Source organism: Narcine bancroftii, chromosome 4, assembly GCF_036971445.1.
Source record: "Narcine bancroftii isolate sNarBan1 chromosome 4, sNarBan1.hap1, whole genome shotgun sequence".
Classification (NCBI taxonomy): Eukaryota; Metazoa; Chordata; class Chondrichthyes; order Torpediniformes; family Narcinidae; genus Narcine; species Narcine bancroftii.
In genome coordinates, this window is record NC_091472.1 from 53,612,507 (window position 1) to 53,628,064 (window position 15,558).

A 15,558-nucleotide genomic window follows, 5' to 3' on the forward strand; every position below is an offset into this window, starting at 1 on the left:
CAGGAGGGCATCATAGAGCATAGCACCAGCCCCTGGAGAGCCCAGGTGGTTGAAGTAAAGTCAGGAGAAAAACTGCGCATGGTAGTGGATTACAGCTAGACAATCAACAAATTTACACAACTAGATGCTACACCCTGCCATGCATAGCAGACATGGTCAACAACATTGCCCAGTTTAAGGTGTTCTCCACCATAGACCTGAAGGCAGCATACCACCAACTGTCACATTTACACGGCATTTGAGGCAGACGGCAGGCTGTATCAATTTCTGCGACTCCCCTTCAGTGTCACCAATGGAGTGTCCCTGTTTCAGAAAGAAATGGACCGAATAGAAGATGAGTTCCAACTGAAAGCGGTGTTCCCCTACTTAGACAATGTGACAATCTGTGGCCACACTCAGGAGGATAATGACACGAATTTTAAATGCTTCTTCCAGGCAGCCAAGGAAAGGAACCTAATGTACAACAGGGACAAATGCGTCTTTAGCACCAGGAAGTTGCCAATCCTGGGCTACATAATGCAGAATGGGGAAATCAGCCCAGATCCAGCCCGTATGCACCCTCTCCTAGACCTCCCAGTGCCACACATGCTGAAGCACTAAAAAGGTGTTTGGGACTGTTCACTTACTACACCCAATGGGTCCCCAACTACGCCCACTTATAAAAGCCTCAGTTTTCCCACTGTGCCCAGCAGCCACCAGAGCATTAGGGGACATTAGGGACCATATCACTAAAGCTACCATGCGGTCCATAGATGAGTCGATCCCGTTTCAAGTAGAAACGAATGCATCCGATGTGACTCTGGCAGCCACCCTACACCAAGACGGATGACCGGTGGCCTTTTTCTCGCGATCCCTACAGGGGTAAGAGGTAAGACACTCAGCAGTAGAGAAGGAGGCCCTAGCCATTGTGGAAGCAGTAAGGCACTGGCGACATTATCTGGCATACAAACACTTCACCCTCGTCATGGACCAACGGTCTGTGGCTTTTTATGTTTGATAACCAGAACAGGGGGAGAATTAAGAATGACAAAATCCTGCGCTGGCAGATAGAATTGTCTACATTTAACTATGACATTCTATACCATCCCAGAAGACTCAACAAGCCTCTGGATGCGCTGTCCAGAGGCAATTGTGCCATTCTTAACCACACGTTCCAGTTGCAGAGCTTGCACAATGAGCTGGGCCACCCGGGGGTCACTAGACAGTTTAAAGCAGAGTCTCTGTTTTAGAAGATGGGGTGAATGGAACCACTGTATAGCTGTTAGCACCGTCTGTATGAATGTACTTTATGGATTGACCCACTCCTCTACCTGTGAGTCCTCCCCTCAGAATCCCCATAAAGGCTGTTACACCCAAACCCTGATGAAAGCCTATTAATCACTACTTCTAGTCTAATGTGGTTAATCAATAGTACAACAATACCATAGCTAAGTCCCAAATATTATGAAGTCGTGAAATGAGAGGACTATGTATAAAAGGTGCTGTAACCTCTACATAGACAAATCAAAATATGAACAAATAATCTTGAATAAAATCAGGAATGTGCACTTTAATCAAATGTGAATTGTTTGTAGGTGGGAACTTATAGAGATTTAGGAAAGGATGTTTGTGTGTAAGGGGATGGCTGGCACATGGAAGACATATAAGTGAGATAGTGAGGACAGCATGTTCCTATTAGGGTGAAGGGCAAGGCTGTCAAGTTTAAGGAACCTAGGTGAGGTGAGATATTGAGCCTTTGGACAGGAAAATGGAGACATGTCAGAAGCCTGGATCAAGCATATCTGTCAGTGATTATATGAGATGGAGCTGGCAAGCAGGAGAAAGGAAAATCCAAGAGATTATACAGGTATATTAGGATACGTTCAAAACGTACCAGGAGTGGTAGGTCAATCAGGTGTTATTGGGTGGCATGGGCTCGTGGGCCAAAAGGGCCTGTTACTGTGCTCTGTCTAAATTTAAATTTACATCTAAATTTAAATAAAAGGTTAAATATGGAGAGAATTAGTCTGATTGGAGGCCTGTGTCCAAAAGTGTGTCAGCATCATGTCCACAGTTATTTGTAATCTATATTAACAATTTGAGTGACAAAGTAATGAACCAATGATTAGTCAGTTTGCAGATGTCATCAAAATTGTTGGTGTAGACTCAAGAGGACGGTGAGGAAGAAAAAATATATAATACAATATTGATGGGTTGTTAATGTGGGCCAAGAGTGGCAAATGAAATTTGAATCTGACAAGTATGAAGGGTTCCACTTTGGGATGTCAAACTAGGGCAAGACTTGCACAATGAATGGTAGGATGTAGAGTGTGTTATGGAAGAAAGAGACCCAAGAGTACAGCTGCATAGATCCCTGAAAATTACAGGATGTTAAAGAAAGCATTTGGCACACTTGCCTTCATTGGGTGAAATATTGTTGGCAAAAGTTGGGACTTCAAGATACAGCTGTAAAGGTACTGGTGAGATTACACTTGGAGGTACACTGTGCTTAGTTTTGGTTGCTCAGCTATATCGAGGATAACAAGTTGGAAAGAGTGCAGAAGAGATTCACCAGAATGTTGTCAGGACTGGAGGACTTATGTTAGAAGCAGAAGTTGGAATAGGGTGATGTGATAGATTTTAGATATGTTTTTGGGAGATAAGTTGGAACAGGTTTTTTAGTGCAGGTAACATACAAACACTTAAAAAAATATATCTTTACTGGAGTTCTGCTCATGCTAGACAGGCCAGCTTTTACAAAAGCTTTGGAGAGTGCCCGAGACTTCATTAATAGATTGTTATTTACAAAAGGGCAACAGATGAAAGCACTCGTTGGAGCCACAGGCTGTCTGGAGTGGAACTTGCTGTCCTAAGAGGGTCACGTGCACGTGGTTTTGCAGGCAAAGAGAGTAAAACACGCTTTTCTCTGTGAGTGAGAGAGAGAGAGAGAGAGAGAGAGAGGGGGGGAGAGAGAGAGAGAGAGAGAGAGAGAGAGAGAGAGAGAGAGAGAGAGAGAGAGAGAGAGAGAATTCAGTTCTGCAGTTTTATAGTTCAGCAGCAGCTGGGAGTGAAACAGGACAAGCTGGCAAGCTTGTGGAAAAACCTCATTTGGAAGATGAGTTGTGAGTGCTTAGTCAAGGCCCTTGTGGTCCATACAAGAGAAGAGGAATGGCTGCCTAATGTTTCACTTGAAATAAGGGAAACAAAAAGGAACTCTGTGGTTATCTGAAAGAAAGAGGTTATCATCTGGAAAACCCTGATGGGGCAAGTTTCTTCGGCAAGTCACTGAAGTGGCTGGTTACAAGGAATAAGTGGTGGGTGTCCAGTGAACAACAAATCTCTCTCTGAAAACTGACAAGAACCTTTTAAGTAATAACCATTTACCTTTCAAGCATCAAAGCCTGGTGAATATCATAAATGTTAAATTCTGTGTACAGTATAAGAATTGCCTGCAACCAGTAAACTTGGAGGAATGAGAAGTGAGATTGGACTGTGAATCAAATAACTTATCTGAACTGACATACACATTACACACACATGTGCTTAGAATTAGAAGGGGGTTAAGTTAGGTTAGTTAAGTTAATACTGATAAGTTAAAGTGTGATTCTGGTTTCATGTTTAAAGATAATTAAAAGCAACTTTTGTTTAAGTAACCATTTGTCTTGGTGAATATCTATTGCTGTTGGGTTTTTGGGTCCTCTGAGCTCGTAACACTGGGTCTTAATTTCTTAGAGCATAGAAGTAAGGGTAGTATAGATTTATAAAATCATTAAGAGCATGGATAAAGTGAATGGTCATAGTTTTTCCCTCCAGAGTAGACAATTTTAGAACTAGAGTGCATAGGTTTAAAGCGAGAGGGAAAATATTTAAGAGGAACTTGAGGGTTATTATTTCTCCCAGAGAATAGTCCAATTATGGAACAAACTGCCAAAAGAAATGTTAAAGCAGGTACAATTATGACATTCAAAGGACATTTTCATAAATATATGGTTAGGTGGGGTTTAGAAGGATGAGGACCTAATGCCAGCAAATGGGTTTAGACTTGAGTGTCAATTTGGTCAGCATGGTTGGTTTGGACCATTCCATGCTGTATGACTATGGCATTATGACATGAAACAAAGGTTTCAATAGCAGGTCAGATGCTGATATCCTACAACAACTCACTCACCTCCTGAAAGCTCAAAGCAATCCTCCATAAAACCTGGGTGTGAGAAAACAATTTCTATATGCCTGGCTGAGTCCCATTCTAACAATACTCAAGACAATTTTCAATATATATAATCAAGCACCCTATTTAATTGGTATCTCATTCACTAATAATGATTATTCATTCCCTCCATTAGTGCACTGTAACTCCAGAGCACACCATCTACAAAATAAATTGCAGTGGCTTACCAAATCTGCTTTGATAGCATCTCTTACTGCCACTTTCTCTACCTCCTGGAAGGAGTAGGTAACAGATGCATGGAGTAAAAACACCGGAATGTTGGAGGAACTCAGCCTATCATGTTTCAAACAGATGCATGGAAACAAACAAGTTCCACTCCAAGCTTTGCCTTCCAGACTTGAAAAGATATTGCTGGTTCTTCAACATTACTCGATCTAAATCATGGAAATACCTTCCAAAATGTGACAGGAAAATAAAAAGCAGATCCTTGCCAATGGATATTGGGTGCCCAGCGCCTTCCAGAAAGGTTCATTCAGTGTTGCATCAGGTGACAGTTTTGTGGACCCTGGCCATCACAACAGAATCTTCTGACGGCAATGATGCCCACTGTATCACAGTGTCATAGATTCATGGAAATATACTGTTCAGAAGTTATCATTCAGTCCATTAAATCCATTCCCATTTACAAAGGCTAAAACAGATTGATCCCCATCCCCAGCTCTTATTCAATCACAGTACAGATTATGGAATGCCGTGCTCATCAAAGTATTTTTAGAAAAGACTCTGTTCCTACTGTTTTCTGTCATTAACCAATTCTCTATCCATGTAAATCAGAGAGCTCTCTGAACCCTTCTCCATTAACAATGGCGTGAAGCAAGGCTGTGTTCTCGCACCAACCCTCTTTTCAATCTTCTTCAGCATGATGCTGAACCAAGCCACGAAAGACCCCAACAATGAAGACGCTGTTTACATCCGGTACTGCACGGATGGCAGTCTCTTCAATCTGAGGCGCCTGCAAGCTCACACCAAGACACAAGAGAAACTTGTCCGTGAACTACTCTTTGCAGATGATGCCGCTTTAGTTGCCCATTCAGAGCCAGCTCTTCAGCGCTTGACGTCCTGCTTTGCGGAAACTGCCAAAATGTTTGGCCTGGAAGTCAGCCTGAAGAAAACTGAGGTCCTCCATCAGCCAGCTCCCCACCATGTCTACCAGCCCCCCCACATCTCCATCGGGCACACAAAACTCAAAACGGTCAACCAGTTTACCTATCTCGGCTGCACCATTTCATCAGATGCAAGGATCGACAATGAGATAGACAACAGACTCGCCAAGGCAAATAGCGCCTTTGGAAGACTACACAAAAGAGTCTGGAAAAACAACCAACTGAAAAACCTCACAAAGATAAGCGTATACAGAGCCGTTGTCATACCCACACTCCTGTTCGGCTCCGAATCATGGGTCCTCTACCGGCACCACCTACGGCTCCTAGAACGCTTCCACCAGCGTTGTCTCCGCTCCATCCTCAACATCCATTGGAGCGCTTACACCCCTAACGTCGAAGTACTCGAGATGGCAGAGGTCGACAGCATCGAGTCCACGCTGCTGAAGATCCAGCTGCGCTGGATGGGTCACGTCTCCAGAATGGAGGACCATCGCCTTCCCAAGATCGTGTAATATGGCGAGCTCTCCACTGGCCACCGTGACAGAGGTGCACCAAAGAAAAGGTACAAGGACTGCCTAAAGAAATCTCTTGGTGCCTGCCACATTGACCACCGCCAGTGGGCTGATAACGCCTCAAACCGTGCATCTTGGCGCCTCACAGTTTGGCGAGCAGCAACCTCCTTTGAAGAAGACCGCAGAGCCCACCTCACTGACAAAAGGCAAAGGAGGAAAAACCCAACACCCAACCCCAACCAACCAATTTTCCCTTGCAACCGCTGCAATCGTGTCTGCCTGTCCCGCATCGGACTTGTCAGCCACAAACGAGCCTGCAGCTGACGTGGACTTTTTACCCCCTCCATAAATCTTCGTCCGCGAAGCCAAGCCAAAGATCCATGTAAATATGTTATTTTAAGTTTCAATCTTGTGTGCAGTATTTTATCAAATGTATTTTTAAAATTTAGGCCCTGTTTTCCCTTTACCTTTGTGATAGTACAGATTTTATCACCAATGTGTATATGTACATATGTACAGATGGTAGTGTAGGATGACTGTGTTTGGCTGAGAGTGTAGCCACACCTACTGGCAGGTCTTAAAGGATTGCTCCTAGCCAGACAAGGTAATTCTGGTCTGGTCGACCTACTTGTAATATGCTCCAGTCTTTTAGTTAATAAAAGCCTTGGTTTGGATCAACAAGTTCTTCCGACGCGCATTACAACCTTCTTTGCCATTTACATCAATTTCCATTTCATTGAGTTAGATTAACAAAGAATGCAAGAAATAGTTCAAGGATTAAGATACCCACATTCATTCAATTGAATTATGGCTCATCTTCCACTTCAATTCCATTTCAGCTATCCCTCCATTCCCTTAATGTCCAGAAATCTTTTGATTTCCACTTTGAATGAACACAAGTGACCCCATGAATTTGTCAGAGGTAAAGAACGTCAAAATTCAGAGTGAAGAGCTTTCTTCTAATTTCAATGGCCCTTTCTTTATTCAAAATGTGCTTTTTGGTTCTATGTTCTTTACCCAAGGACAATACATTTTTGCATTAAACCTGTTTAGCCCTCTGAGAACCTTATATGCTTTGATAAGCTCTCCACTCATTCTCCTAAATTTTACAGAATACAGACACAGCCTGCTCAATCTCTTCATATAGTAAGCCTGTCTTTTTAGGAATGCCTCTAGTGAATTTACAGGTACATCCATTCTTAGGGAAGGAAACAAAACTCTCCAAATGAGGTTTCTGTAAAGCCCTTTACCATAGCAATAAGACTTTCTGACTCCAGATTTCACATCCTCCTATAACAAAGGCATTTCCATTTCAATCGTTTGCTGAACCTTCATGTTTGCCAATGTACCTTGGGTGCAAGAACTCAAATTACATTGAAAATTAATAACATCCAATCTCTCATCTTTATCAATAATCTAATTCTCTGTTGTGTGCACCAAAGATGACATCCTCATATTTTTCAACATTAAATTTCATCTGCCATATTCTTCCCATTCACTCAGTTGTCCTTGTGCCCTTAAAGGCTCCTTGCATCCTCTTCTGAAATCATAAACCCATCCAGTTAAGTCTCCAGCAGACTTGGTTTCATGAAAAGGTGAGCCCAAACACCAATTCCTGCTGTAGTCAGTATTCACAACCTGCCACCACGAGAACAAGCTGATTTAGTCCCACTCTTCTCCCCATCCAATGACCATTCTCAATTTATGTCAATATATTATCCACAATGTAAGATTACTTCCATTAATAATAAACATCTTATGTGGCACCTTACTAAAAACTTGCAAACATCCAAATATTGCCCACTGAATATCCAAAGAATGGTTAATCGTGACATAATTTTCTCTGTTACCAAGTCTTTAAACATGAACTACTGGATAATTGCACTGTTTTCTTATACATAACTTTTATTCTTCATTTTTTGATGAGCAGAAACTTTTTTTTTGCTACATTCTTATCTGATGGGATTATTCCAGAATCTAGGAAACTTTAGAACATCATCATGGAAATCTCCATCAGGTCAGCAGCTGATCCACAAGGTGCAATTGATCGTATCCATGAGAAGGTTCTTTATTTGTTCCAAAATTAATATATAACAGGTAAGGGCAGCACAGTTAGCACTGTGGTTAGTGCAACTCTATCACTGGTACCTGGATTCGAATCTGCCACTTCCTGCAAGGAGTTTATACATTCTCCCTATGACTGCATGGGTTCCTCCAGATGATCCAGTTTCCTCCCAGATTCCAAAGATGTAAGGGGTTTGTAAGTTAATTGGTTACATGGAAGGCGTGGTTTCATGGGCCATAAGGGCCTGTTACTGAGCTGAATCTCTAAATTAAAGGTAAATTAATAATCATTCTGAATACTTTTCATTTCATCCTCATTTTCTCCTACAGCTCCATTGGCAGATGTGTGGTCTGCATGGCTGATTTCCCTTATTCTGTTAATGTCTTAATTTTTTTAACTAGTTACTTTTAGACCTTTTTTTCAAATTGTCTACTTGACACTCACCTTTCATTTTTAATAGATTTATATAGACACTCACTTTAATCCCAGGCGACATGTAGATATTTATCACGTTTAATTTATGTTTTATTCATATGATAGCAAACATAAAATATATATTTCCATAAACATGTTAGAATCAAATAAAATATACAATTCAGAAGAAAAATATTACTGATATTTTACTCTATTGCAGCATAAAATCTTGAGATGTCTCTCTTTTGTGAAAAGATTTCTTAAATATTTTAACACGACAAGATAGCATGCATACTGGATTAGCATAATACCTGCAATGAAAGATTTAATATCATTTCTAAAATGTTGACATTTATATTACTTACAAGAAATACGTCTTCCACTTTGGCGATTCCTTTTCCAAATATAGTTCCTAGCTGATCGCCAACACCAGCAAGTAAAAACCCAAACAGTGGAATTCCTAATAAGGCATAAATAATGCAGAATATTTTTCCACCCTTAGTAATGGGAGAAATCTTTCCAAAACCTAGGAGAAAATAAAATCAAAATATATATAAGGCACTAAGTATACTTATTTTTATATACACAAATGCAATAAATCCAACAAGAGACAAAGGATTCCAGCACAGTGCTTTTGACATTTCTCCCTCTGAAGTATTATATTTAAATATACACTTTTTTTTATTCCTATGATTTGTGACAAGACTGGAGAATACATCATCACTGTTTGAGGTAAATTGTGTGATTTTATTTCATTTATCAGTCATTTGTGTTGAATTTTCTGTGAATAAATGCTAGTTTAAAACAAGTTGATGAATTTCTGTTTTCATTGCTCCTTTTTCTTTCCACCTCTCCTCTCCTCCCATCAAATTGATGCACTCATTAAAAAGCTCCCAACAATTCTTTCAAGACTAACCATTCAACGTGCTAAATAGATTGTGAGCAGGTAATTCAAAGATTATTTAATCCATGCTAATCCTATTCGATAGGGATCACTGGATAATAACCAGAATGAATTACGCAGTTTTTTTTTTAACCTTTGAAATGCGAACCTAAAATATTGTCAATATATTTGCCCTCACTGAAATCTGATCATTTAAAATTGACGGGGGAATTAAATCTGCATGGCTTTGCACACAAGACACAGAGCCTGTAGCTACTTATTCTCCACAAAGCCACCGTTCTTTGATACCTTATTTAACTCTGCATTATCTCTTCTCATTTCTCTTCCCTGTGTGTGTTTTTGTCAATCTTCCTTTCTGTTATTGGTTTGTTAGGGTCAGCCCTTTAAGAGGTTCCTATATGAAAATGCATGGTCTCTCCACTAGTGTCAAGTAGCAGGTATGCCTATTTCATTTACCACCAAGCTGATACATATATCGCCCATTCCTTTAAATAGTTGATTACCAAATTTTCTTTTAATGTCTTAGATGATACTTTTCTAACTTCTTCAAACCACTAACAGGCCAAATGAATATTAATTGCTGTGGGTTTTGCACATACTCATGCAAATTTTGAATAATTGTGCAATAGCAATTTTGTTTTTAAAAAAGTTACAAATATGAAGAAAATATTGGATCCTGCTTTTTGCCAATTTACACCATGATAAGAGAATAAATAAAAGGGATGATACTGTGCTTGGTACTACAATCGATAGTAGAATAGTTCAAGCTGCAATATTGACTGATTTTGGAGCACCCACCAGAACTATCAAAAAAAAAACAAACTAGATAAAGAGGTATGTAGCAATAAAAGGCTTCTCAGGTGAAGCTTTTAAAAAAAAATCACACAGTAAGTGCAGAGAGACAAGTGTCCTACTAGGACCCACCAGGGATTACATTCATCGATCAACAGCCTCTTGCAGAGATGGATTAAAGTTTTCATGAACAAAATAGATTTGGTCAGTTGAAAGGCCTCTTTCTAATCCTACATTCACCATTCTAATAAAGCCGTGGTAAACAATGATTGTTTATTTTTATCATGAAAGGAATTTAATTTTATTTAAAAAAAAACAATACTAAGCTGATGAACACTTAAATAATTTGTGGGAATAAATATGATTTTGTGAATTAAGATAAGATTAGATAAAGAATGGGATTTTCAACAAATTCACAAGAACAAATGTGGTTTTCAAGGTGAATAATTTATTAGGAAATAAACATGAGATGGCAGGTTTAAGCACAAGGAGATTTTAAATCTATGTGACATTTAATTAACAGATGCATCACAGGGTGTAAACATTAACAGAGTTCAGATCAAGGATTTCCTAGTTAATTTGTAGATTGATGGAATTGAAAAAAATGTAACTTTTAATTATTGCACTTAGAGTAATTTTAGGCTATTCCTGAAATATGAAAAGTGTTGCATGTAAATAAGTTATGTATTAGATTTAGTGAATTGCTTTTTTGGAGTTTCAAGGGAAAATATTGATCGATATATAAAGCATTTACACAGAAGTAAATTGCCCTCATGGATATAATTTTAACCATGAATAAAAAGGAAAAAATTGGGAAGAGTAACACCACTGCTGAGAATTAAAATGAACCTGCAGATGTTCCCATCAGCTAAATTTTAGAGGTATATGATTTAAGGATTAAGAAATTCTTCATCAGGTAAAAGTATACTTGTGAGGTTTCTGGTTCAGTTTTGTTCAAGGCTGGGGGGATTCAATATTCTAAAAACACACTAGTTACGCATTCTACATGTTAATATCCTGACCTCGTTAGCATAACCTCCCATGCATTCGACCCAAAGTTGTGTAAGCTTTCCTATCAGGCCATCCGTTCTTAATGTGGCAAATACAAGTTGCTCTCTTTTTGCATGCAAGATGGAGAGATCACTTGGCAAACAGAATGTGGGAGAAAGGGGAAGGGTGGTGGTGAGGTGGTATTGGAAAATGAAAGAAGAGGTGGGGAAAGAGAACAGGGGGTGAAAGGAGTGATGAGATGGGAATGAAGAAGCAAAGTGAAGGATAGAGGAGCAAGTAAGAGGAAGAAGAGTAGCAGAGATTGAAGGGGTGGATGATAAGCTCAGGCTGAGAGGCAGGAAGTTGGCAAGAGATGGCTCAAGAAATAATAGTCAGAAGGATAACAAGATAATATGGCAGGGGAGAAAATGACACATTGAGCAGAAACATGGATACTCAGAAATAAAGGTAACAAATCATAAAATAAGAGATCAGGAACAAAGCTAAAGCAATGAGCAGTTATCAGTTTTAGACAGGGCTATTAAACCAAGATTCAGAAGGGTCCATGGCTTTTATGAGGAAGCTACGGAACAGCTTCATTGAGAAGTTCAGCGCGGGCAATTGTTCAATGCATGGCAGCAGCAGCTTGTGAAATGCTGACTACATTTGAATTGAAAATTAAAAGAAAGATATAATGGCTAATTTCACATTGATCAGTTTACACTAAAGACCATATCAAAGCTGCATTTGTAGCAAATAAAAATATTAAGTGATTATAGTACATAGACATTTCTTCTTACAATAAACTGAAATAGACTATTGACTGTGGAGTAACATTTGAAAATTCAAGGTGATTTTTAAAAATTCTATATACATGATGCCTGTCCCGCATCGGACTTGTCAGCCACAAACGAGCCTGCAGCTGACGTGGACTTTTTACCCCCTCCATAAATCTTCGTCCGCGAAGCCAAGCCAAAGGATACATGAATTTATCACCACAGATATATCACAATTCATTGAATTCCATTTTTTTAATCGAAAAGACAAGGTGCTCACTTTGTCAAACTGCTTGCTGGATCAGTCACCATCAGCAACTGTGGTCATTTTTATTCACATCATCAATATGCAAGATGTGGAGATCTTCAGAGTGCTCTTCAAATTAATGAGCTCAACATTAAATACGAATGATGGATTCAAGATTTATTGTAAATATCTTACCTATGGTAGTTATTATGGTGCCAGCAAAGAAGAAGGAGCTGCCTAAGTCCCAATGACTGGTTTGATTGGTCGAATTCCCTGCAGGATTAACACCTGCATTTACAGCTTCTATCACATGCTGTCAGTTTGAAAAGAAAACATCAGTGAACCACCAAAATTATTCAACATGCAACAGAAAGACATATTTTATAAATCACTGGTTCACTGAATAATTGGACCCCCGAGTAAAAACACATTTTGATTGGAGAACACAACTACAGAGTCACTCGGCAAAGAAGCAGGTCCTTTGATCTACTACATTCCTACAGTGATTTTTGTCCATTGACATTTACCCTCATTAGATCTAAATGTCTGCCACCACCAGCAGCGAGTTCAGCCACCACTTTCCCCTCAAAGTTTCTGTGAAAATCTTTCCCCTTAAACTTATGTTTCAGATACCATTTGTATGGGGAAAGAGATTCTGACCATCTATCCTTACCTAAGCCTCTTATAAGTTTATATCTCCCTATCAGATGATAATAATGATAAAGTGTTTATTGCCATATACACTGCACAAAGTATGCATGGACCAAAATTCTTACTTGCTGAAGATTATACAAAAGATTATCCCTCAGCCTCTCATTCTCCAAGAAAAACCCAACCTATCTAATCTCTCCTCATTATAAAATCCTCCAATCTAGGCAACACACTGCTGAATCTAAACACAATCTATTGCAGGAACCCAGTAGGTCAAACAGCATCAGAAGCTTACATCCCACTAAATCGGCCGTTCAGTGTCCCAGGATAGGAATGGTGTTTTTGCTGTTCACACTTGACCACACTTAACTGGGACACTATGCGTGTTCACATTTGCAAGAAGCCATCCCTGGGGTTAGGACTGTTCTACCTTCTACCAGTGATGTCATGACGCATCGAATGATGGTGGACCTGCCCTAAATCTTGATCAATATATTATGATCTTATATTTGAACAAAATTAATCATGCCTAATTATAACATAATTAAGCTTTATTTACAGCACAGTATGAGCCCCTCAGCCCCTGTTGATGATGTGCCAACCTATATAAACCTTTATAAGGAACTGTGGGAAAGTGCTAGCAATAAATAGCAATAGCGGTGAATTATTAAACAATGTGGGAAAGTTGGTAGCGCTGTAAATATCATGGGAAAAAGTGATGGTGGACCTGCCCTCCCAGAATGCTGTGTGGCAGAGAAAGGGCTGTATGCATGGTTGCCCGCACAGGGCACTCATGGAGGGGTTTCTCTGCCGCACAGCATTTTGGGAAGTCATGTCTGCCATTGCTTTTTTCCCACGGTCTTTATATATTGTGCACTATAGCACTACCAACTTTCCCATGCTGTTTAAAAATGGTCCGCTATTGCTATTTATTGCTATTTACTTCCTCTCTCTCTTGCTGCGACTTTCCTATAGCAAAGTTTATGGCTTCTTTTTAATCTTTTCTTCTTTCGCACTCCTGAACTCATGCAAAAACTTGGGACAGTTCTATCCCAGAATCCAATTACCTGTTCTACGCTTACCTCATTGCAATACCAGCATCTGTAGACACCAGGGATTGTACTAGGGTCAAGGCCGTCAATCGCTGGCGTGAGATGATGTCATCTCATGCCAGCATTGAGAAGATTTTTTTTCCCCACACTAGAGCCTTTTTAGGCCAATTGGCCATTAATTCCTAGAACCACTTGCAAGTGTGAAAGGAACTAGCAAGAGAAAAAGAATGGTCAATGTTTCACACTGCAGCCCTTTATCAAGACCTGGGAAATGTAGAAGAAAAGCTGTATAAAGTGGGCAAGTTGTGAAAAATGGGTCATGGGCCCCATGTGGGATTGGTGAACTATGGAGAGGTGAAATATGAGGGATAGAGGCAATAGATTGACAGACAAAAGGGGAAAGAGGCAAGAAAAATAAAAGGGTCAGGTGGAGGCATAGGGCAGAATGAGTGATTGGAAGAGAAAGGGTGTCAGTGCTGGAATCTGATAAGGTGTCAATCATGGTATAAAGAGAGACAAGATGTATAGATTCCTTGTTTTCATATTTCCTTTTGCTATAGTGTGTATATAGAGCTAAAATAAACCTTAATAGATTTATTCCAAATCAAACTTTCTATTTCACTCTTTTCATGCAATAACATTGTTGAACCCAATTTATCCCGCAAATACCCCTTTATTTGATAATAACAAAATATTGTGTTATTTTGTGTCCCATATTTACTTTTCAATTGATCAAATGACATTAAACCTCTCTCTTCAAAACAATCCACTATTCTTCTAATTCCTTTGCTAGACCAAATATTAAAAAGTCGGTTGTTCATTGTAAAAGGAATAAGTCTATTTTGAGTCAGCGGCATTTTAGGCATCTCATATTCCTCATTCCTATTTCAACATTTACCTTATTCCACATATTAATCAAATGTTTTAACAATGAAGTATCCATATCTCCAATTATCAATCTCTTATCCCATTTGTATATAAAATCTTCAGCATTATCTCCCCTACTTTATCCATCTTGATCTTAAACCACATTGGTTTCTCTCCCTCTTTAAATGAAGAGAGAAATCTCATTTGTGCTGCTTTAGAATAATTTTTAAAATTTGGAAGTTGTAAATCTCTCAATGCAAATTTCCAAGTTAATTTCTCTAATGAGACTCTCAACATTTTTCCCTTCTAAAGGAACTTTCTTACATATTTATTCAATTGCTGAAAAAAAATTCTGTGGAATAAATGTAGGCAATGTTTGTCTAGATCTAGACAAAGATGGGAAACTGATTTAAATATTAGTACTGGAGAGAAAAATTGGTTGGAATTGTGTCGTGATAGTATGACAAATACAATAAATGTTAGATATAGATTGGTTCAATATAACTTTTTACATCAATTATATCTTACTCCATAGAATTTAAATAGACTGAAATCAGATTTATCAGATAAATGTTTTAGGTGTAATCAAGAGATAGGTATGTTTTTTGTTACATTCCACTTGGTCATGTTCAAAACTGAGACCTTTTTGGATGGTCTTAGGAGAACTTTTAGAACAGGTCACTAAAGTTAAATTTCTTCAAGATACAATGGTTTTCTTATTAGGTAATATATCTGGGAAAAGGCCAAAACTAAAATTTAATATGCTTCAAAAGGAAGTCATGAAAATTGCATTAGCAGTTGCAAGAAAATGTATAGCAGTGACACACAAATCAGATCCGGATTTGGGAATGGACAGATGGCATGCTGAAATACATAATTGTATACCTCTTGATAAAATTACATATAATTTAAGAAATAAACATGAAAGAGTTTCTTTAAAATGTGATGCCCATATTTGCACATTTTAGGTATTACTTT

General features: G+C 38.9%; 1 protein-coding gene across 1 annotated transcript in view; it reads right to left on the minus strand.

Moving 5' to 3' along the window:
- Positions 1–15,558, minus strand: part of LOC138760562 (potassium channel subfamily K member 2-like) — a 159,693-nt gene that overhangs the window by 50,158 nt on the left and 93,977 nt on the right. Inside the window, exons 2-3 of the mRNA XM_069931293.1 lie at positions 12,206–12,323; positions 8,667–8,827 (exon numbers count right to left, since the gene is read on the minus strand). Of these exons, the coding sequence (XP_069787394.1) occupies positions 8,667–8,827; positions 12,206–12,323 (279 nt within the window). The remainder of the gene's footprint in view (positions 1–8,666; positions 8,828–12,205; positions 12,324–15,558) is intronic.